Here is a 23,999-nt window from a genome sequence, read left to right as displayed (position 1 = left end):
GCCGCTGGACAGGATCTGTGAGAATCTTCTTTTGATTAACCGGCCTGGTACAACATCACATGTGCCGCAAGAAGAGTTGAGCAAACCATCAGATAGGAGGCGCATCTCAAGGCTCAAGTCCAGCGGTCATAGTTCACTGATGTTACCGATTGACCGGATCCTGCAAATCGATTCGCACCAACTCTAATTACTAGCACTAAAGGAAGACACTCGCCACTGCTGGAGCAAAGATATCAATGAAAGAATATATTAATGTATAATATTTCACTAATGTGCATGTGGACGGGACATCCGGCAGGAGATGCATCACCCCATAATTGTTTTTTTAATCGGCAAACATTCAATCCGTTATCACATAACACAAAGCATGTAAATTATCAGCATCACTTAGGTCTATAAAATAAAATGTAATGAAATGAAAATTGATTTACTTATCTGATTAGCATAAAATATGCATAATGCGCGATTACAATCTCCTGTTATTGCCCTGGCGTTTGTCTCTGCTGCTTAATCTCAGTAAGCCATTTAGAGTAATGTTTGAAGGCTATAAAAGCGTGTGTTAGTGGCAGAAAATACTGCTAAACTCTTCACTTAATGTTTCCATTGTGAAAGTTGTTAAGTGAGAGCAATGATTTACGAGGCGAAATGGTGAATGGCCTTTATTGCAGTAAATTGCTGCAATCCACAACTGATATACTGAACATCCAAAGAGTAATTTTTGCACCATTTAAAAAAATAAACAAGATGTAAGGTACGGATGAGATGTGAGAATAAATAAGTATTTATTCTCACATCTCATCAGTACCTTACATTGTTTTTTTTCTTTAAATGGTGCAAAATATTGCTGCCATTATTAGTACCTGAGTTATTTCTGTGTGGACAACTTTTAGCATAAAAGTAAAGCAACTGCTCCGGATCTATTGCACGCTGTATAATCATTATTACCTGTATGAACATCAGCCAGTCATTAAACCAGACAGTCAGTAAATCACTAAACTGGCCTACTGGGGGATAATGAAAGTCAGTAAATCACTAAACTGGCCTACTGGGGGATAATGAACATACCAGGACCATGCACTCTTAATTTTGGTTCAAATGGGGTCTATGAAACCAATTTTAGTGTAAATGCTTAAAAAAAGAGAGACTATTCATATGTTCTAATAATTTTCATTTATACACTTTAACCCCTTTACCCCCAAGGGTGGTTTGCACGTTCATGACCAGGCCAATTTTTACAATTCTGACCACTGTCCCTTTATGAGGTTATAACTCTGGAACGCTTCAACGGATCCTGATGATTCTGACACTGTTTTCTCATGACATATTGTACTTCATGATAGTGGTAAAATTTCTTTGATATTACCTGCGTTTATTTGTGAAAAAAATGGAAATTTGGTGAAAATTTAGAAAATTTAGCAATTTTCCAACTTTGAATTTTTATGCCCTTAAATCACAGAGATATATGTCACACTAAATACTTAATAAGTAACATTTTCCACATGTCTACTTTACATCAGCACAATTTTGGAACCAACATTTTTTTTGTTACGGAGTTATAAGGGTTAAAAGTTGACCAGCAATTTCTCATTTTTACAACACCATTTTTTGTTAGGGACTACATCACATTTGAAGTCACTTTGAGGGGTCTATATGATAGAAAATACCCAAGTGTGACACCATTCTAAAAACTGCACCCCTCAAGGTGCTCAAAACCACATTCAAGAAGATTATTAACCCTTCAGGTGTTTCACAGGAATTTTTGGAATGTTTAAAAAAAAAAATGAACATTTCATTTTTTTCACAAAAAATTAACTTCAGCTCCAATTTGTTTTATTTTACCAAGGGTACCAGGAGAAATTGGACCCCAAAAGTTGTTGTGCAATTTGTCCTGAGTATGCTGATACCCCATATGTGGGGGTAAACCACTGTTTGCGCGCATGGCAGAGCTCGGAATGGAAGGAGCGCCATTTGACTTTTCAATGCAAAATTGACTGGAATTGAGATAGGACACCATGTCCCGTTTGGAGAGCCCTTGATGTGCCTAAACACTGAAACCCCCCACAAGTGACACCATTTTGGAAAGTAGACCCCCTAAGGAACTTATCTAAATGTGCGGTGAGCACTTTGACCCACCAAGTGCTTCACAGAAGTTTATAATGCAGAGCCGTAAGAATAAAAAATCATATTTTTTCACAAAAATGATCTTTTCGGCCCAAATTTTTTATTTTCCCAAAGGTAACAGAAGAAATTGGACCCCAAAAGTTGTTGTGCAATTTGTCCTGAGTACGCTGATACCCCATATGTGGGGGTAAACTACTGTTTGGGCAAACAGCAGAGCTCGGAAGGGAAGGAGCGCCATTTGACTTTTCAATGCAAAATTGACTGGAATTGAGATAGGACGCCATGTCAAGTTTGGAGAGCCCCTGATGTGCCTAAACATTGAAACCCCCCACAAGTGACACCATTTTGGAAAGTAGACCCCATAAGGAACTTATCTAGATATTTGGTAAGCACTTTGACTCACCAAGTGCTTCACAGAAGTTTATATTGCAGAGCCGTGAAAATAAAAAATAAAAATTTCCACAAAAATTATTTTTTAGCCCCCAGTTTTGTATTTTTCCAAGGGTAACAGGAGAAATTGGACCCCAAAAGTTGTTGTCCAATTTGTCCTGAGTACGCTGATACCCCATATGTGGGGGGGAACCACCGTTTGGGCGCATGGCAGAGCTCGGAAGGGAAGGAGCGCCGTTTGAAATGCAGACTTAGATGGATTGGTCTGCAGGTGTCACGGTGCATTTGCAGAGCCCCTGATGTACCTAAACAGTAGAAACCCCCCGTAAGTGACCCCATATAGGAAACTAGACCCCCCAAGGAACTTATCTAGGTGTGGTGTGAGAACTTTGAACCCCCAAATGTTTCACTACAGTTAATAACGCAGAGCCGTTAAAATAAAAAATCTTTTTTTTCCACAAAAATTACATTTTAGCCCCCAGTTTTGCATTTTCCCAAGGGTAACAGGAGAAATTGGACCCCAAAAGTTGTCCAATGTGTCCTGAGCACGCTGATACCTCATATGTTGGGATAAACCCGTTTAGGCGCACGGGAGAGCTCGGAAGGGAAGGAGCACTGTTTTACTTTTTCAACGCAGAATTGGCTGGAATTGAGATCGGACGCCATGTTGCATTTGGAGAGCCCCTGATGTGCCTAAACAGTGGAAACCCTCCAATTCTAACTGAAACCCTAATCCAAACACACCCCTAACCCTAATCCCAGCGGTAACCCTAACACAACTCTAACCCTAATCCTGTTGTGATATTGGATTCTGGGCTCCCCCGGTGGCCACTTGTGGAATTGAACTTGTGTGCATCATCCCCTCTGTTCACCTGCTCCTATCAGGATGTGGGAGTCGCTATATAACCTTGCTCCTCTGTCAGTTTCTTGCCGGTCAACAATGTAATCAGAAGCCTTCTGTGCTTGTTCCTGCTACTAGACAACTCCCAGCTAAGTCGGACTTTTGTCCTTGTGTGTTTTTGCATTTTGTTCCTGTTCACAGCTGCTGTTTCGTTACTGTGTCTGGAAAGCTCTTGTGATCGGAAATTGCCACTCTGGTGTTATGAGTTAATGCTAGAGTCTTAAAGGAATTTCTGGATGGTGTTTTGATAGGGTTTTCTGCTGACCATGAAAGTGTCCTTTCTGTCTTCCTGCTATCTAGAAAGCGGACCTCGATTTTGCTAAACCTATTTTCATACTACGTTTGTCATTTCATCTAAAATCACCGCCAATATATGTGGGGGCCTCTGTCTGCCTTTTGGGAAAATTTCTCTAGAGGTGAGCCAGGACTGTCTTTTCCTCTGCTAGGATTAGGTAGTTCTCCGGCTGGCGCTGGGCATCTAGGGTTAAAAAACGTAGGCATGCTACCCGGCCACTTCTAGTTGTGCGGCAGGTTTAGTTCATGGTCAGTATAGTTTCCATCTTCCAAGAGCTAGTTCTCATATATGCTGGGCTATGTTCTCTCGCCATTGAGAATCATGACAGTTTGACCGGCCCAAAAAAGGGTTAAATTACTGGCTGAGAAAGGAGAGAAAAAAGAAGTCTGCTACAATTTTTTTTTTTTTTCCTCTAGTTCTGAGTGTGCTCTTAATTGAATCACTTGCTAGTCTGCCTATACTGCAGCCTTCCTCTCTTTCTCTCCTTCTAATCCTTGAATGGCTCTGTGTTCACCTGTTTCAAATGGATCTTCAGAGTGTAGCTACAGGTTTGAATAATCTCGCCACAAAGGTACAAAATTTGCAAGATTTTGTTGTTCATGCACCTATGTCTGAGCCTAGAATTCCTTTGCCTGAATTCTTCTCGGGGAATAGATCTCACTTTCAAAATTTTAAAAATAATTGCAAATTGTTTTTGTCCCTGAAGTCTCGCTCTGCCGGAGACCCTGCACAGCAGGTCAGGATTGTAATTTCCTTGCTCCGGGGCGACCCTCAAGACTGGGCTTTTGCATTGGCACCAGGGGATCCTGCGTTGCTCAATGTGGATGCGTTTTTTTCTGGCCTTGGGGTTGCTTTATGAGGAACCTCATTTAGAGCTTCAGGCGGAAAAGGCCTTGATGTTCTTGTCTCAGGGGCAAGATGAAGCTGAAATATACTGCCAAAAATTCCGCAAATGGTCTGTGCTTACTCAGTGGAATGAGTGCGCCCTGGCGGCGATTTTCAGAGAAGGTCTCTCTGATGCCATTAAGGATGTTATGGTGGGGTTCCCTGTGCCTGCGAGTCTGAATGAGTCCATGACGATGGCTATTCAGATCGATAGGCGTCTGCGGGAGCGCAAACCTGTGCACCATTTGGCAGTGTCTACTGAGAAAACGCCAGAAAATATGCAATGTGATAGAATTCTGTCCAGAAGCGAGCGGCAGAATTTTAGACGAAAAAATGGGTTGTGCTTCTATTGTGGTGATTCAACTCATGTTATATCAGCATGCTTTAAGCGTACTAAGAAGCCTGACAAGTCTGTTTCAATTAGCACTTTACAGTCTAAGTTTATTCTATCTGTGACCCTGATTTGTTCTTTGTCATCTATTACCGCGGACGCCTATGTCGACTCTGGCGCTGCTTTGAGTCTTATGGATTGGTCCTTTGCCAAACGCTGTGGGTATGATTTGGAGCCACTGGAGGCTCCGATACCTCTGAAAGGGATTGACTCCACCCCATTGGCTAGTAATAAACCACAATACTGGACACAAGTGACTATGCGTGTTAATCCGGATCACCAGGAGGTTATTCGCTTTCTGGTGCTGTATAATCTACATGATGTTTTGGTGCTGGGATTGCCATGGCTGCAATCTCATAACCCAGTCCTCGACTGGAGAGCTATGTCTGTGTTAAGCTGGGGATGTAAAGGAACTCATGGGGACGTACCTTTGGTTTCCATTTCATCATCTATTCCCTCTGAGATTCCTGAATTCTTGTCTGACTTTCGTGACGTTTTTGAAGAACCCAAGGTTGGTTCACTACCTCCGCACCGGGAGTGCGATTGTGCCATAGACTTGATTCCGGGTAGTAAATACCCTAAGGGTCGTTTATTTAATCTGTCTGTGCCTGAACACGCTGCTATGCGAGAATATATAAAGGAGTCCTTGGAAAAGGGACATATTCGTCCTTCGTCATCTCCCTTAGGAGCCGGTTTTTTCTTTGTGTCTAAGAAAGACGGCTCTTTGAGGCCGTGTATTGATTATCGACTTTTGAATAAAATCACGGTTAAATATCAATATCCGTTACCACTGCTTACTGATTTGTTTGCTCGTATAAAGGGGGCCAAGTGGTTCTCTAAGATTGATCTCCGTGGGGCGTATAATTTGGTGCGAATCAAGCAGGGGGATGAGTGGAAAACCGCATTTAATACGCCCGAGGGCCATTTTGAGTATTTGGTGATGCCTTTTGGTCTTTCAAATGCCCCTTCAGTCTTCCAGTCCTTTATGCATGACATTTTCCGCGATTATTTGGATAAATTTATGATTGTGTATCTGGTCAAATGGAAGGGATACGGTCAGGAGGATAATTCTTGGGTCACTGCCTCTGATGTTCATGCCTCCGATCTTGTCCGTGCCTTTCATAGGGCTCATCCTGATCGCCCTGGTGGTTCTGGTGAGGGTTCGGTGCCCCCTCCTTGAGGGGGGGTACTGTTGTGATATTGGATTCTGGGCTCCCCCGGTGGCCACTTGTGGAATTGAACTTGTGTGCATCATCCCCTCTGTTCACCTGCTCCTATCAGGATGTGGGAGTCGCTATATAACCTTGCTCCTCTGTCAGTTTCTTGCCGGTCAACAATGTAATCAGAAGCCTTCTGTGCTTGTTCCTGCTACTAGACAACTCCCAGCTAAGTCGGACTTTTGTCCTTGTGTGTTTTTGCATTTTGTTCCTGTTCACAGCTGCTGTTTCGTTACTGTGTCTGGAAAGCTCTTGTGATCGGAAATTGCCACTCTGGTGTTATGAGTTAATGCTAGAGTCTTAAAGGAATTTCTGGATGGTGTTTTGATAGGGTTTTCTGCTGACCATGAAAGTGTCCTTTCTGTCTTCCTGCTATCTAGAAAGCGGACCTCGATTTTGCTAAACCTATTTTCATACTACGTTTGTCATTTCATCTAAAATCACCGCCAATATATGTGGGGGCCTCTGTCTGCCTTTTGGGAAAATTTCTCTAGAGGTGAGCCAGGACTGTCTTTTCCTCTGCTAGGATTAGGTAGTTCTCCGGCTGGCGCTGGGCATCTAGGGTTAAAAAACGTAGGCATGCTACCCGGCCACTTCTAGTTGTGCGGCAGGTTTAGTTCATGGTCAGTATAGTTTCCATCTTCCAAGAGCTAGTTCTCATATATGCTGGGCTATGTTCTCTCGCCATTGAGAATCATGACATAATCCCAACCCTAATCCCAACCGTAAAAGTAATCCAAACCCTAACCCTAACTTTAGCCCCAACCCTAACTTTAGCCCCAACCCAAACTTTAGCCCCAACCCTAACCCTAACTGTAGCCCTAACCCTAACCCTAGCCCCAACCCTAACCCTAGCCCCAACCCTAACCCTAGCCCCAACCCTAACTTTAGCCCCAACCCTAACCCTAACGGGAAAATGGAAATAAATACATTTTTTTAAATTTTATTATTTTCCCTAACTAAGGGGTTGATGAAGGGGGGTTTGATTTACTTTTATAGCGGGTTTCTTAGCGGATTTTTATGATTGACAGCTGTCACACACTAAAAGACGTTTTTTATTGCAAAAAATAGTTTTTGTGCCTCCACATTTTGAGAGCTAGAATTTTTCCATATTTTGGTCCACAGAGTCATGTGAGGTCTTGTTTTTTGTGGGACGAGTTGACATTTTTATTGGAACCATTTTCGGGCACGTGACATTTTTTGATCGCTTTTTATTCCAATTTTTGTGAGGCAGAATGACCAAAAACTAGCTACTCATGAATTTCTTTTGGGGAAGGCGTTTATACCGTTCCGCATTTGGTAAAATTGATAAAGCAGTTTTATTCTTCGGGTCAGTACGATTACAGCGATACCTCATTTATATTTTTTTTATGTTTTGGTGCTTTTATACGATAAAAACTATTTTATATAAAAAATAATTATTTTTGCTTCGCTTTATTCGCTATAACTTTTTTATTTTTTCGCTGATGACGCTGTATGGCGGCTCATTTTTTGCGGGAGAAGATGATGTTTTCAGTGTTTCCATTGATATTTATATCTTTTTTTGATCGCGTGTTATTCCACTTTTTATTCGGCGGTATGATAATAAAGCATTGTTTTTTGCCTCTTTTTTTTTGTGACGGTGTTCAGTGAAGGGGCTAACTAGTGGGACAGTTTTATAGGTCAGGTTGTTACGGACTCGGCGATAATAAATATGTGTATTTTTATTGTTTTTTTCTTTTTATTTAGATAAAGAAATGTATTTATTGTAACAATATATATATTTTTTTTCTTTATTTAGGATTTTTTTTTTTTTTACGGTAATTTTTTTTTACACATGTAAATTTTTTTTTTTTAACTTTTTTACATTGCCCCAGGGGGGGCATCACACTATAGTGTCAGATTGCTGATCTGACACTTTGCACAGCACTGTCACATCACATCGCGTTGCTCCGAGGGTCTCAGGGATGCACGCAGGGAGCCCCCTCCCTGCGCGATGCTTCCCTATGCCGCCGGAACACTGCAATCATGTTTGATCGCAGTGTTTCGGGGGTTAATGTGTCAGGAACGGTCTGTGACCACTCCTGGCACATAGTGCCGGATGTCAGCTGTGATAGTCAGCTGACACCCGGCCGTGCTCACCCCGTGAGCGCGGCCGATCGCATATGACGTACTATCCCGTCGGTGGTCATACGGGCCCACCCCACCTGGACGGGAGAGTACGTCTAATGTCAGAAAGGGGTTAAGAACCTATTGTGTACAGAGCACCTCATACACTTACATCTGAGGGACCCGTGTGATAACATTAAAAGCTCTAGTATGTTATAGGGGTAATCTGGCTCCACACACTTCATGTCCCTCATGTGAGCTGGCAGATACTAGTAGACGTGATGGTACCAGCTTTGTTAACCTCCCGATGTGGAAGTGAGTGGAGCTGAATTACCCCTTTAGGCTACGACCATATTTTCTGTCATCTGAGAGAATCGGGCCAACTATGCTAATCACACTCTGATCAAAGTGTGATCCGATTTTCTCAGATGGGGAAAATATGGAAAAATAATTTCTACATCTTCTCCATTCTGTCAGTCTGTGAAAATCGGTCTTCATGCCAATGTCATCAGAGGGCACTCCAATATTTTCCATGGACTCACTGACTTGCATGGCCGAGAGCAAACTGATAATCAGATCCAACTTCGTACATGCTGTGACTTCTTCCTCAGACCGACTCGTCCAAGTGCGATCCAATATTTTGTTGGATTGTAGTAGGACTGAAAATACGGTCATGTGCAGAAGCCTTTAACCCCTTTTCGACATGGGGCTTAATAGTACGCCGATGTCAGACTCTCCGTTTGGTGCGGGCTCTGGCGCTGAACACGCACCTTTCTGGGCACATGGCAGCTCTGGTCGTTTATTTTTTACTAGATGGTGGCCCGATTCTAACGCATCGGGTAATCTAGAATATGTATGTATGTATGTATGTATGTATGTATGTATGTATGTATATAGCAGCCACATAGTATATAGCACAGGCGACATAGTATATAGGAGCCATGTAGTATATAGCAGACAAATACTACGTGGCCTGTGCTATATACTATGTGGCTGCTATATACATACATACATACATACATATATTGTAGAATACCCGATGCGTTAATACAGGCCACGCAATATATAACACAGCCCAAACAGTATATAACACAGCCCACGCAGTATATAGCAGCCACGCAGTATATAACACAGGCGACGTAGTATATAACACAGGCCATGCAGTATATAACAGTGGCCACGTAAAATATAGCACAGGCCACGCAGTACATAACACAGCCCACATAGTATCGAACACTGGCCACGTAGTATATAGCAGCCACGTGGTATATAACGCAGCCCACGCGGTATATAACACTGCCCACGCGGTATATAACACTGCCCACGTAGTATATAACACTGCCCATGTAGTATATAACACTGCCCACGTAGTATATAACGCAGCCCACGCGGTATATAACACTGCCCACGAAGTATATAACACTGCCCACGTAGTATATAAAGCAGCCCACGTGGTATATAACGTAGCCCACGCAGTATATAACACTGCCCACGCAGTATATAACGCAGCCCACGCAGTATATAACACTGCCCACGCAGTATATAACGCAGCCCACGCGGTATATAACGCAGCCCACGTGGTATATAACGCTGCCCACGCGGTATATAACACTGCCTACGAAGTATATAACACTGCCCACGTAGTATATAAAGCAGCCCACGTGGTATATAACGCAGCCCACGCAGTATATAACACTGCCCACGCAGTATATAACGCTGCCCACACGGTATATAATGCAGCCCACGCAGTATATAACACTGCCCACGCAGTATATAACGCAGCCCACGCAGTATATAACGCAGCCCACGCAGTATATAACTCTGCCCACGCAGTATATAACGCAGCCCACGCGGTATATAACGCAGCCCACACAGTATATAACGCAGCCCACGCAGTATATAACACTGCCCACGCAGTATATAACGCAGCCCACGCGGTATATAACGCAGCCCACGCGGTATATAACGCTGCCCACGCGGTATATAACACTGCCTACGTAGTATATAACGCAGCCCACGCGGTATATAACGCAGCCCACACGGTATATAACGCAGCCCGTGCGGTATATAACACTGCCCACGCGGTATATAACACTGCCCACGTAGTATATAACACTGCCCATGTAGTATATAAAACTGCCCTGTAGTATATAACGCAGCCCACGTAGTATATAACGCAGCCCACGCGGTATATAACACTGTCCACGAAGTATATAACACTGCCCACGCAGTATATAACACTGCCCACGCAGTATATAACGCAGCCCACGCAGTATATAACGCAGCCCACGCGGTATAACACTGCCCACGTAGTATATAACGCAGCCCACGCGGTATATAACGCAGCCCACGCGGTATATAACGCAGCCCACGCGGTATATAACGCAGCCCATGCGGTATATAATGCAGCCCATGCGGTATATAACGCAGCCCACGCGGTATATAATGCAGCCCACGCGGTATATAACGCAGCCCACGTGGTATATAACGCAGCCCACGCGGTATATAACGCAGCCCATGCGGTATATAACACTGCCCACGCGGTATATAATACTGCCCACATAGTATATAACACTGGCCACGTAGTATATAGCAGCCACGCGGTATATAACGCAGCCGACGCGCTATATAACACTGCCCACGTGGTATATAACACTGGCCACGTAGTATATAGCAGCCACGCGGTATATAACGCAGCCCACGCGCTATATAACACTGCCCACGTAGTATATAGCAGTGTGGGCACATATCCGTGTTAAAAAAAAGATAATTAAAACAAAAAATAGTTATATACTCACCCCCTGGGATCCAGCGAAGCTGTCCCTATGCGCGCGGCTGCCGCCATCTTCCGTTCCCAGGATGCATTGCGAAATTACCCAGATAACTTAGCGGTCTCGCGAGACCGCTAAGTCTTCTGGGTAATTTCGCAAAGCATCTCTGGAAACGGAAGATGGCGGCCGGCGCGAGCGCATCATCGGACTACGGAGGGTGAGTATAGCAGTTTTTTTTAAATTATTTTTAACATTAGATCTTTTTACTATTGACGCTGCATAGGCAGCATCAATAGTAAAAGGTTGGGGACACACAGGGTTAATGGCAGCGGTAACGTTACCCGCGGCATAGCGCGGTACGTTACCGCTGGCATTAACCCTGTGTGAGCGGTGAGTGGAGGGGAGTATGCGGGCGCCGGGAAGTGACTGCGGGGGAGTAGGGAGGGACTAATCTGACTGTGGCCGTCGCCGATTGGTAGCGGCAGCCATGACAGGCAGCTGGCGAGACCAATCAGCGATGCGGGATTTCCGTGATGGAAGTTGCAGACAGAAAGACGGAAGTACCCCTTAGACAATCTACTATATAATTGTCTAAGGGTCACTTCCGTCTGTCTGTCCTTCTGTCTGTCTTTCTGTCTGTCACGGATATTCATTGGTCGCGGCCTCCGTCTGTCATGGAATCCAAGTCGCTGATTGGTCGTGGCAAAACGCCCATGACCATTGCCACGACCAATCAGCGACGCGCACAATCCGGAAAAAAATGGCCGCTCCTTACTCCCCGCACTCAGTGCCCGGCGCCCGCATACACCCCTCCGGTCACCACTCACACATTGGTAATGCCGGCGGTAACGGACCGCGTTATGCCGCGGGTAACGCACTCCGTTACCGCCGCTATTAACCCTGTGTGACCAAGTTTTTACTATTGACGCAGCCTATGCAGCGTCAATAGTAAAAACATCTAATGTTAAAAATAATAATAATATAAAAAAAATCATTAGATACTCACCTTCCGCAGCCTTTCCCGCTCCTCGCGATGCTCCGGACGGTCCATGCAAGCGGCACGTTCCGGTGGCAAGGATGGTCTGGGAGAAGGACCTGCCATGATGTCTCGGTCATGTGACTGCGACATCATCACAAGTCCTGCGTGCCTGCGCTAGATGGACCTGCCGTGACGTCACGGTCATGTGACCGCGACGTCATCACAGGTCCTGCGCGCCTGCGCGAAAAGGACCTGCCATGACGTCACGGTCACGTGACCGCGACGTCATCACACCCTGGGACCGGAAGCTGCCGCCTGCACCCCACACAGGCGACAGAACTACAACACGCCTGCGGAAGGTGAGTATATGTTTATTTTTTATTTTTTTAACCTGTGACATACGTGGCTGGGCAATATACTACGTGACTGCCCAATATACTACGTGGCTGGGCAATATACTACGTGGCTCTGTGCTGTATACTACGTCACTGGGCAATATACTACGTGGCTCTGTGCTGTATACTACGTCACTGGGCAATATACTACGTGGCTCTGTGCTGTATACTACATCACTGGGCAATATACTACGTCGCTGGGCAATATACTACGTCGCTGGGCAATATACTACGTCGCTGGGCAATATACTACGTCGCTGGCCAATATACTACGTCGCTGGCCAATATACTACGTGGCTGGGCAATAAACTACGTCACTGGGCAATATACTACGTGGCTGGGCAATATACTACGTGGATATACATATTCTAGAATACCCGATGCGTTAGAATCGGGCCACCATCTAGTTATATATATAGATATATATTTTGTGTATATGGAGGAAATTAATGATAGACTTACACTAGAAGTGGAGTGGAAAAATAAATGCTTTAAAACATTTAATGAATTACCTTCACTCCTGATTAAAAAAGATAAGGAGCAGCAGGAACAGCAAAAAGTGGGTTAATCTGGAAGGTGACCTCATTGGAGGCGACCCTCAAATAATATTATGGAACGCGAGGGGAGGAGGGGAGTTGCCTGCCCTTTTATGACTAGAAATATGATCCTATTCATCTGGCAGAGCGGCGGGAGCCTACAAACCTCAACATCCCCTGGACCACTCACCCCAATATATGATAACCCTAACTTTCTGACTCCACAGGGAGACCTACCTGAACAAATGTAGAGCCTCAAGGCCTAAAATATGTGACTACTTAAATCAAACTGGTGTCAAGCCTCTTCACGAAATATACCAAGGGGAGGAACCTCCTACAGGTACCTGGTTTTTCTATGAACAATTGAAAAGTTTCATATACACAACATCTAAACAAAACAACATTGTAAGAGCATTGACACCTTTTGAGAAGCTTTGTATTGCTAGGGAACCTCCATTCCACATGGTCTCATTGCTATATAATCTTTTCCAAAGGGGTCAAACCCCAACGCACAATTTTCCAATATTTTTCTCAAAATGGGAGAATGATTTGGGGATATCATTATCTCAAGAGGAGAGGGACAAGATCCTATTATTTAACTTTATTTTAGGACCTCGCTGTCCTCTGTGTCACAGGAGAGGAGCTATAAGATCCTGTCAAGGTGGTATAGATGCCCTACCTTGGTTCATGCCATGATTCCGGTGATCCCAGATATATGCTGGAGATGCGCAGAGGAAAAGGGAACATATGTCCATATCTGGTGGGACTGTCCGCCCATACAGAAATTGTGGATGTCAATCTTTGATCTCTATAATAAATTATCTATCCGTAAGGTTAGGCCCACAGCAGAATTAGCCTTCCTGTCTTTATGTGACTTGTCAATATCTGGGTTTAAGAAGAATCTTTTCAGACATTTCCTCATGGCTACTAGGAACTTGATCCCCCGGTATTGGAAACAAGAAAAATCCCCCTTATGTTCTGAATTTGTTGCGGAACTTAACGATATCTATAGAATGGAGCAATTGATAAATCAGGCTACTGGGGATCCTACCAAATTTTACAATACCTGGGCTCCATGGATTGCATTCAGAGAAACTCCGGATTTAGATGTATGGCTATCTAGACCCTGATCTATATTTGGATTAGCTTCAGCTGTTCTTACTTCCTGAACATTACTTATCTAATTTAACCTGCTTCCATGATCTGAAACCAAATTCAGCGGGTCGCCATCTTGTCCACCGTTGGAAGGAGGTTGGGGTTCATCCGAGGGAGGGAGCTCGGCTCCCCCATACCCAATTACTTACAATATATCTTCTTGTCCTTATCTTTATTCTTCTCTCCTTCTCTTTCTTTCCTCTTTTACTACCTCTCCTTTTCTCAAACTTTCCTCATCTTGTATGAGATACCTACTATCAATTTATGTAACTTAGCATTTGGTGTTACGAATAATCTTTTCCAATGATTGCCTATTATAACAGTGATAATTAAAGTTATTCAACTTGAAAAGAGACAATATTGGCTTTGGCCAATAAAACTTTAAAATTGTTGGGACACTAACTTTATGACGGAAAAGTAGATTGTATTCCATTCATCTGATTGATTGTGTTCCTATTCTATCTCATTGCTGTATTGTTTATTTGCTTCAATATACTCGATTTAAGCAAAAAAAAGGTATGGAGGGTTGACAGCTTACACATTCCCATACCATTATGATTGCTAGGCACTAACCTTGGTAAAAACTTGAGCTGAACACTAAAGGAAGACTGAGCTTGGATGAAGCCCGTCTTCGGAAGCAGCTCCATATGGTTCCTTAGTCCTTTGCAGACCTCAAACTTTAAACGAAGGGCTGTTGTTGCTCTGCAAATGACAAAGAACATATATTAGCTATGGATGTTGGAGGTAAATTATATGTGATTTTTTTTACACTTTCAAATGTCATTCCAAAAACTTCGCTAGAAAGTCTCATATTGTTTTATCCTACAAAGTACTCTCATCAAATTGAGAAAGTGTTTTACATGATAATTATTATTTTGAGAGGGGAAGCAGCAAATCAATGTAGTCCCACATTTAATGTTTTTTTATTACTTAGAATACAGCAAATATAATTATTAGCAACTTTTTCTCTGTACTGTGTTTGTGATTTGCATATAATGTGCTTTTTGGACAATATCAGACATGATTTCTCCTTGTGCTCCCTCTTCGGATCCACGGTATGAAATGTGAATATGATAACATAATGCAATGTTACTGTTCAGCATAACACTCTGTCCATATAATTGGAAGGTTTACGTTCCTCTTTCAACCAATTATGTTGGAAGGGTTTGGGAGGTATTAACCTCTGCTTGCCAAACATCAAAGTAAAAGAAGATTAACAAGTTTTATGCATAATACATCTATGGATGACTTCTTACATTTAGCCTCAAGTCTGAGTCATCCAATGCTTTAAAGAAATCACTTAAATTGCTGTGCTGTTTTAACTTTTTTTTTTTTTTGGAACGTCATCATGAGTGGTTACAGAACATTGAAGCTATACAGTTTTGAGAAAAAGTGTTTGCTCCCTTCCTGATTTCCTCTTCTTTTGCATGTTTGTCAAACTTAAATGTTTCAAATCACCAAACAAATTTAAATATTAGGCAAAGATAACACAAGTAAACATAAAATGCAGTTATTAAATGAAGGTCTTTATTATTAAGGGAAAAAGAAATCCAAACATACAGGGCCCTGAATGAAAAAGTGATTGCCCCCCCCAAAACATAAATCAACTGTGGTTTATTACATCTTTGGGAAGCGGAGTTCAAATTCCCTAGCCACACCCAGAACTGATTACTGCCACATCTGTTCTCAATCAAGAAATCACTTAAATAGGATCTTCCTGACAAAGTAAAGTAGACTAAAAGTTCCTCAAAAGCTACACATCATACCAGGAGTCCAAGAAATTATGGAACAATGAGAAACAAAGTAATTGAGATCAATCAGTTTGGACAAGGTTATAAAGCCATTTCTAAAGCTTTGGCACTACAGCAAACCACAGTAATAGCCATTATCCACAAATGCCGAAAACATGGAACGGTGGTGAAACTTCCCAGGAGTGACAACTCATCCAAGAGGTCACAAAAGAACCCACAACAACATCCAAAGAACTGCAGGCCTCACTTGCCTGATTTAAGGTCAGTGTTTGTGACTCCACCATAAAAAAAGAGATTGGGCAAAAATGACCTGCATGGCAGAGTATGAAGACGAAAACCACTGTTGAGCAGTAAGAACATAAAGGCTCATCTCAATTTTGCCAGAAACCATCTTGATTCCCAAGACTCTTGGGAGAATACTCTGTAGACTGACGAGACAAAAAGCATAGTTACTTACCGATAACGGTATTTCTCAGAGCCCATGACAGCACCACAGAGAGAGGGCATCCGCCCTTCAGGGACAGGTAACCTTTAGGATAAGAGGGCGGTACCTCTCCCCTGCATCAGTTTGGTTTACAGGGCATCGGAGATCCTCCAGGTTAGTGACAATAGAAAATATACACTTTTAACATACTGCGTAAGAGGTGTACACCGTGTCTATATTAATAAAGCACACTTCGCATAACATAAAGTGCTCACCGCACACGTGATGAGGGGGGGAATAAGCGGGTGCTGTCATGGGCTCTGAGAAATACCATTATCGGTAAGTAACTATGCTTTTCTCAGTCCCCCATGACAGCACCACAGAGAGAATTGCAGAGATTATTTCTTAGGGAGGGACCACAGCCTGCAGAACCCTTCTTCCGAAGGTTAAGTCAGATGAAGAGGCTAGGTCTAAACGGTAGTGTCTAAAAAAGATTGAAGGTGATGACCAGGTGGCTGCCTTACAGATTTGGTCTATTGATACCTCCGACCTTTCTGCCCAGGAGGTCGCCATAGCCCTTGTAGGGTGCGCTTTCAGCCCCTCGGGAACTGTGTTTCCTGTAGACGAGTACGCCAAGGCTATCGCATCTGTTATCCAGCGTGCTATAGAGCCCCTGGACGCTTTGAGTCCTTTTCTGGGTCCCTGGAAACAGATAAAGAGAGACCCTTCCCTCCTATGCCGCTGGTTGGATTCTAAGTATTGAGCTAGACACCTAATCTAATCACATCTAATGTGTGGAATTTTTCCTCTCATTTTTAGGGTCTGGGAAGAAGGAAGGAAGGATTATCTCCTGGGACCTGTGAAAACTGGACGCAACCTTGGGTAGATAGGCAGGGTCAGTTTTTGGGATAACCCTATCATCCAGGATTTGTGTAAAGGGAGGCCTTGCGGACAGGGCCTGGAGATCACTTATTCTACGGGCAGATGTTAAGGCTACGAGAAGGGCCATTTTAAGTGATAAGGTTTTAAGGGGTATTGACTCTATAGGCTCAAATGGGGGTTCTGTTAGAGCTGACAAGACTAGGTTTAAGTCCCAAGTTGGTAGTCTTTTTATGGTTATGGGTTTAGATCTAATATCAGCTTTAATGAAACGTGTTACCCAAGGGTTAGCAGCTATATTTTCACTGTACAATGCCCCTAAAGCTGCTATTTGCACTTTTAAGGTGCTTACTGAGAGGCCCAGATCTAGACCTTTTTGTAGAAATTCTAACACCTTAGCATCTGGGACCCCATCTTGTAATTTTACCCCAGAGGTGGACAGAAATTTTTTCCAGGTTTTTCCATAGATTTTAGTGGTTACAGATTTCCTACTTTTCAATAGTGTGGAGACTAATTTATCCGAAAAGCCCCTTCCCTTTAGTAGTGACCTTTCAAATTCCATGCTGTCAAGTGGAGATTCTCTGGGGGTGGAGCACCGGTCCCTGTGATAGGAGGTCCGGAAGATCCGGAAGGACCCAGGGATCGGTGACCGATAGCATCCTCAGCCAGTAGAACCAGGTCCTTTTGGGCCAGAAGGGGGCTATTAGAATGAGCCTCGCCCTGTCCTGACTGATTTTCCGCAGAACTGCCAGGATGAGTATAGGAGGGGGAAAGGCATATGCGAGACCCTGAGTCCAGGGAATCGCAAATGCATCCAGCGCCCGAGGGCCCCCCTGGGGTCTAGAGAACAAAATTCTTTTATTTTTCTGTTGTCTACATTGGCAAAAAGGTCTATTACAGGGACCCCCCAAAGTTTTGTGATCTGATCGAAGATGCTTTGATTTAATGTCCATTCCATGTCCGTTACTACAACCTGCAGTAACCACCAATCGACCAAACCGCTGCACGACCAGCTCTATCCTCACCTACTGTATCCTCACCCATCCCTTGTAGATTGTGAGCCCTCGCGGGCAGGGTCCTCTCTCCTCCTGTTCCAGTTGTGACTTGTATTGTTCAAGATTATTGTACTTGTTTTTATTATGTATACCCCTCCTCACATGTAAAGCGCCATGGAATAAATGGCGCTATAATAATAAATAATAATAATAATAATTCCCCCTGTTTTAAATGGGTATGGCTTAAGAAGTCTGCTTTCTGATTCTCTACTCCTTTTATATGTAGCGCAGAGAGGATTAGGAAGTTGTTCTCTACTAAACTGAAGATTTCGGAAGTGGCCTTCATTAGGGCTTGAGACCTGGTCCCCCCTGGTGATTCAGGTATGCTACCACTACCTGATTGTCCGAAAATACCCGGACATGATGCCCCTGTAGGCTGTGAAGGAAGGATAATAGAGCGCGGCCCATCGCCCAGAGTTCTTTTTGGTTTGAGGAAGCCTTGTGTTCCTGACCCGTCCAAATTCCCTGAGTGACACTGTTGCCCAGGTGAGCTCCCCACCCCGTGGGACTTGCATCTGTGGTAACTATTCAAGATACCTGTATTACCCAAGGGACCCCTTTTGACAGGTTGTTGGGATCCAACCACCAAGCTAGGGAATGAATAGTTGCTGAATTTAGAGTCATGTGGTCTTTTAGACGCCCCCTTAGTGTAATCTGATTCCTCTGAATGTCCCACTGGAGGTCTCTCCTGTGGAGTTGTGCCCACTGGACTGCTGGGAGGCAGGCAGACAGGGACCCCAGTAATGGCATCGCCCTTCTTAAGGTCATATGAGGGTTTGAGCAAGCTTTTAACTTAAGATTTAATTATTTTTTTTTTTCTGGTCTGGAAGACGACATTCTTGTTATTGAGTCCAAGGTTAGGCCCAAAAACTCTTGAACTCTGGTTGGTTCTAGTTTTGATTTTTGAGGATTTAGCCTAACTTTGAAAGAGTTTTTATCACTCTGTCGCGTTGTTGATGGCAGTGTTGGGCTGAATTGCTCACAATCAAAAAGTCCTCCAAGTATGGAACTATCAAAATGTCTTTTTCTCTTAGATGGGCCATCATTTCTGCTATCAATTTGGTAAATATGCGGGGTGCCACTGATATGCCAAAGGGAAGGGCTTTGTATTGGTATTCCCTTACTTCCCCTTCCATGACTACTGCTAGTCTGAGGTATTTCTGGGAGTTCTTGTGGATGGGGACGTGATAATAAGCGTCGCTGAGATCCAACACTATCATGAAACAGTCCGGAAACAGGTTTTTGATCGTTGATTTTATTGATTCCATTTTGAAACTCTGGTTCTTCACATAACTGTTTAGCTTCCACAAGTTTATTATTGTGCGGAAGGACCCGTCCGGTTTTGGAACTAGGAACAATGGGGAATAAAAACTTTTCCCTCTTTCCAGTGGGGGAACTTCCTGAATGACGGCTTTATGAGCTTTATAATCTCCTGTTCTAAAGCATGTTGTTGTTGAGGTGAGGATTTCAGCGGAGTGACCACATAATTTTGGGGAGGAAGGGAAGTAAAGTCTATTTGAAGTCCCAATTTTATCAAATTCAATATCCAGAGGCTGGTTGAGATTTTTTCCCAGGCCGGGAGGAACTGAAATAATCTCCTTCCCACCCTGGGGGAGATGTTACTTAGGGGTCTTTTTATCTCTTGAGGAATTACCAAAAAGGAACCCCCTATCTCTCCTTTTTCCATCATCGCATCTTTTCTGCTCCCTTGGGGGCCGTTTCCGGAAAAACTTCCTATTCCGAAAGGGCCGCTTAACAAATGGTGTGGCCAGGTTAGGGAACCCTTTTTTCTTGTCTCCTGCTTTTTGCAAAATATCATCTAGGGTCTCCCCAAACAAAAATTTCCCTTCGCATGGGATTCAGCAAAGTTTTTGTTTAGTTTGTAGGTCGCCTGGCCAACTTTTTAGCCATAATGTCCTACGAGCTGCGTTTGATAGGGCTGCTGATTTAGAAGTGAGTTTAATCGAGTCAGCTGATGAGTCTGCCAGAAATGCCGCCGCCCCTCTTATCATGGGAATAGATTCTATCACCTTATTTCTGGACACGCCAACCCTCAGTTGTTTTTCTAAATTATCAACCCAAATCATTAGGGATCTAGAAGTGCATGCGGCTGCTATTGCTGGCCTTAAACATCCTCCTGCCGATTCCCAGGCCCCTTTGAGAAAGGTATTCGCTCTTTTGTCAAGGGGATCCTTCAGGGTTCCCATGTCCTCAAAGGGCAACGCAAATTTTTTTGAGGCCTTAGCTACTGCTATGTCAAGTTTAGGGGCTTTATTCCATGAAGGGATATTTCCTTTTAAGGGAGGGTACCGACGAGTTTTTCCTCTCTGGCTTTTCCCACACCCTTTTAATTAAAGCTTCGATGTTTTCGTTAAGAGGGAAGACTTTTTTTTGTCTAATCCTCCAAACATTATGTCCTGAACCATCTTATCAGCATGGGGATCCAGCACCCCCATGGTCGATCTTACTGCCTTCACAAGTGCATCGACTTCATCTAGAGGAAAGCAGTGGCAACCTCCGCTCTCGTTATCCGAGGAAGAGGAGGAGGAATCCCGTCTATCTGAGTCTCCCCTGTCAGAACTAGAGGAATCAGAGTGGAAATAGGGTATAGGTTTTCCCCTTAAACCTTTCCCACTCTTTAAGGGATTTAAACACTGTCTCTACCTCTGATTTTACTACAGATCATATTTCAGAGGCGAAGTTTGGGGTTTCCTCACAGAGGACTTGTCCTATACAGGAGTCACACAACTTCTTATCCCAAGATTGCGGTAAAGCTTTTTCGCACAGGGGGCAAGTTCTGTGTTTAGTTTTCCCCATTATTTTCCTTGCCTAAAATAAACAGAGAAGAGGGGACCCCAATTATACTAGTGAACATTCAAGAAGATCACTCACCCATCTGGCGCAGCCACAGGTACCGGTTCTGGAGGATGCGTAGGATCCTGTATGAGATCCGTAGGTGGTGGTGTTGGCTGGTTTACAACACTGGAGCCTTTGCTATGCTGCGTGGAATGGCTGTTGGACCGAGTATTGCGGTTGTCAGCAGAAGACCTCTTCCTCTGCGCATCCGGCTTGCGCTGGTGGTGGCACTGCTGCTGCTGTAGTGGCTGCGGTGGCTGGAGCTGCTGGTTGCTGTCCTCCATGGCTTATCCCCTTGGACAGCATGCAGCAAAGGAACTCCGTTGTCCACCTTGTTTTAAAACCTGGCGCCAATACCAGCCCCCTCCTCTATGGCTGCGTCACTGGGAAAGCGCCTCCATTTTATTTATTTTTTTCCTTTGTTCTGGACATGTGCGCGCTGCCCGGGACCCGAAAATGGATAGAACTAGATCCGAGCGGCGGCCATCTTGGTGCACCTCATGTATTCATCCTGGCGTGCCGGGTCCCAGAAGCCTCTACCTCCTATCCGGAGTGGTGGCTGCGCTTCCCCCCACGCACACTGCAGACCCATCGGTCCCAGCAGTGGCAGCATCGGACACCACACCAGCCGTGACAGGGGCCTCCCCGCTGCCATAACTCGACTGACCAACTCCGGGTTCTTCATAAGGTACCGATCCTAGTAGGTTCCCCGTGAGGGACAGGAAACCAAACTGATGCAGGGGAGAGGTACCGCCCTTTTATCCTATAGGTTTCCTGTCCCTGAAGGGCGGATCCCCTCTCTCTGTGCTGCTGTGGCTGTTTTGCTGCTTCAGGACCTGGAAGGCTTGCTGTGGTAAATGGAACCATGAATTCTGCTGTCTAACAAAAAATCTTGAGATGCTGTGGCATGAGCTTAAAAAGGCGGTTCTTGCTCGGAACAACAGTTCTGCAAAGATAAGTGAGACAAAATTCCTCCAGAGCGTTGTAAAAGGCTCATTGCCAGTTATCGCAAACGCTTGATTGCCGTTGTTGCTAAGGGTGGCCCAATCAGTTATTAAGTTTAGGAGGCAATTACTTTTTCACACAGGGCCCTGTAGGTTTGGATGTCTTTTCCCCCTAATAATAAATACATTCATTTTAAAACTACATTTTGTGTTTGCTTACTTGTGTTATCGTTTTCTAAAATGAAAATTTGTTTGATGATCTGAAACATTTAACTGTGACAAACATGCAAAAGAATAGGAAATCAGGAAGGGGCAAACACTTTTTCACACAACTGTACATGGTCTATATGTAGGCAGTGTTGGCCATTGTTTCCTAATGCTGTCTAACTTACAGCGCAAACTTAAAGGTGTTTTCCGGTTTCAGAAAATTCCTGACCTACGGCTACAATTGGCTTTTAAAAACAAAACTGTGGCTTACTCACCCGTATCAGGTCCAGCGCTGAGTCTTCGCCGCAGCTCATGGGGTCTGTTATTGTCTGCAGCAATGAGCATGTTTACTTTTAACAAATGCACCCACATTCTTTTAGGCGTGAAATAATACCATATTGTCTCAAAACCACAAAACTTTGCAACACAAATTGGAGGCAAAGTAAGCTGGAAAGCAGATTAACACTCCTTGCAAAAATGTTATCCCCCTAATCCCTTCTAAATATGTATGTGATGTAGTGTAGATGCATTCAAATACTTACCAGTCACCGACTTACTCGGTCTCCGGAGTCGCACCGATCTTTTCTGGATCATGTGCCCTCTAAGCAGACTCACCGGATCACACAGGGGTTTATGTGTGCGTTAGAAGTCATACTTACAATTTACGAGGCTGAGGCTCATAATTGACTACATTTTACTCTGCAGAGATGTTCTAAATCATCATTACAGAGAAACTAGCTGCAGGAGTGGGCAGCTCTGGTCAGACACAGCCGGACTCCACAATGAGAAGGCAAAGTTGGTTTATTACCATTTCTGCCTTCCTAGTTCCTGTATACACAGCACTGAATGAGCAATAACATGATCAACGGTAGGGAGCAGAAGCTCTTGGGCTGTAGCAGACCCAGATTAGATCTATAGTTCCAGCAGGAGGCTAAATTTATTCTGGAACTGAAGGCAATTGAAATTGACAATATGAAAATGTATTTCAATGTTTTAATTCCCCGAAAAGGTCTTTTATCACCTTGTGGGCGGCAAGCAAGAGTAAATAAAAAAGAAAGCCACTTCCATTCCAAATAGCTATATATACTGCCGCCCCAGTTGAAATAAAACATATGTCCAATATGTAAAAATAATTTCTACGAAAAGGAGAACACAGTTTAAAATTGTTTTAGTGGTCCAATGTAGTGATAGAATAAAAAAAATAGTTAGAAAAATATACATGTTTTATTTCCTTTCTAAGACATTAAAGAAAAGAATCTTCTTAAATCCTTTTAAATAACATAAGAATAATATCTTATGAAGACAATGTAATATATAGTTCCTAATTAGTCCTCAACGTATATACCTCAAGCTGTATGCACGAAAAAACAAAAAACTTAGGGAATTGTTTCTACACTCATACAAGTGCTTTAATCATATGATGATAACTGGTTTAGTATTCAATCTGCCGTGATTAGGTTTATCACGCTTGTGACATCAGAGCTGCTCTCGTACCTGTTTTTAACGAGAATGCTGTCCTGATAAAGGCGATCGTACATGCAGATCTTCAGGTCAATGTTGGATTTTGGAACATACACAGGAACGTCAATAGCAGAACCAATGGCTGTTACAACAATCTGAAAACAAAGGCATCCTTCACATGAATGAACAGGATAATTCATAGTCATTTCATCAGTGTTACCTCCCCAACTTTAGGCCATATACAGGAAACCTATAGATTCTTTATGGTTCAGTACTATGGAGCCATTATGAGTCACAG

The 23,999-nt window shown here is 43.6% G+C and overlaps 1 protein-coding gene across 4 annotated transcripts in view; it reads right to left on the bottom strand.

Annotated features, from left to right (window-relative positions):
- The window catches only part of CFAP74 (cilia and flagella associated protein 74), a 153,126-nt gene that overhangs the window by 55,736 nt on the left and 73,391 nt on the right, over window positions 1-23,999 (bottom strand). For all 4 annotated transcript variants that reach the window (XM_077250108.1, XM_077250109.1, XM_077250110.1 and 1 more), the window contains exons 21-22: window positions 23,735-23,856; window positions 14,698-14,826 (exon numbers count right to left, since the gene is read on the bottom strand). In XM_077250108.1, the coding sequence (XP_077106223.1) occupies window positions 14,698-14,826; window positions 23,735-23,856 (251 nt within the window). The remainder of the gene's footprint in view (window positions 1-14,697; window positions 14,827-23,734; window positions 23,857-23,999) is intronic.

The sequence above is a fragment of the Ranitomeya variabilis genome, chromosome 4, assembly GCF_051348905.1.
Source record: "Ranitomeya variabilis isolate aRanVar5 chromosome 4, aRanVar5.hap1, whole genome shotgun sequence".
NCBI lineage: Eukaryota > Metazoa > Chordata > Amphibia > Anura > Dendrobatidae > Ranitomeya > Ranitomeya variabilis.
This window is presented reverse-complemented; position numbering and strand designations above follow the sequence as displayed.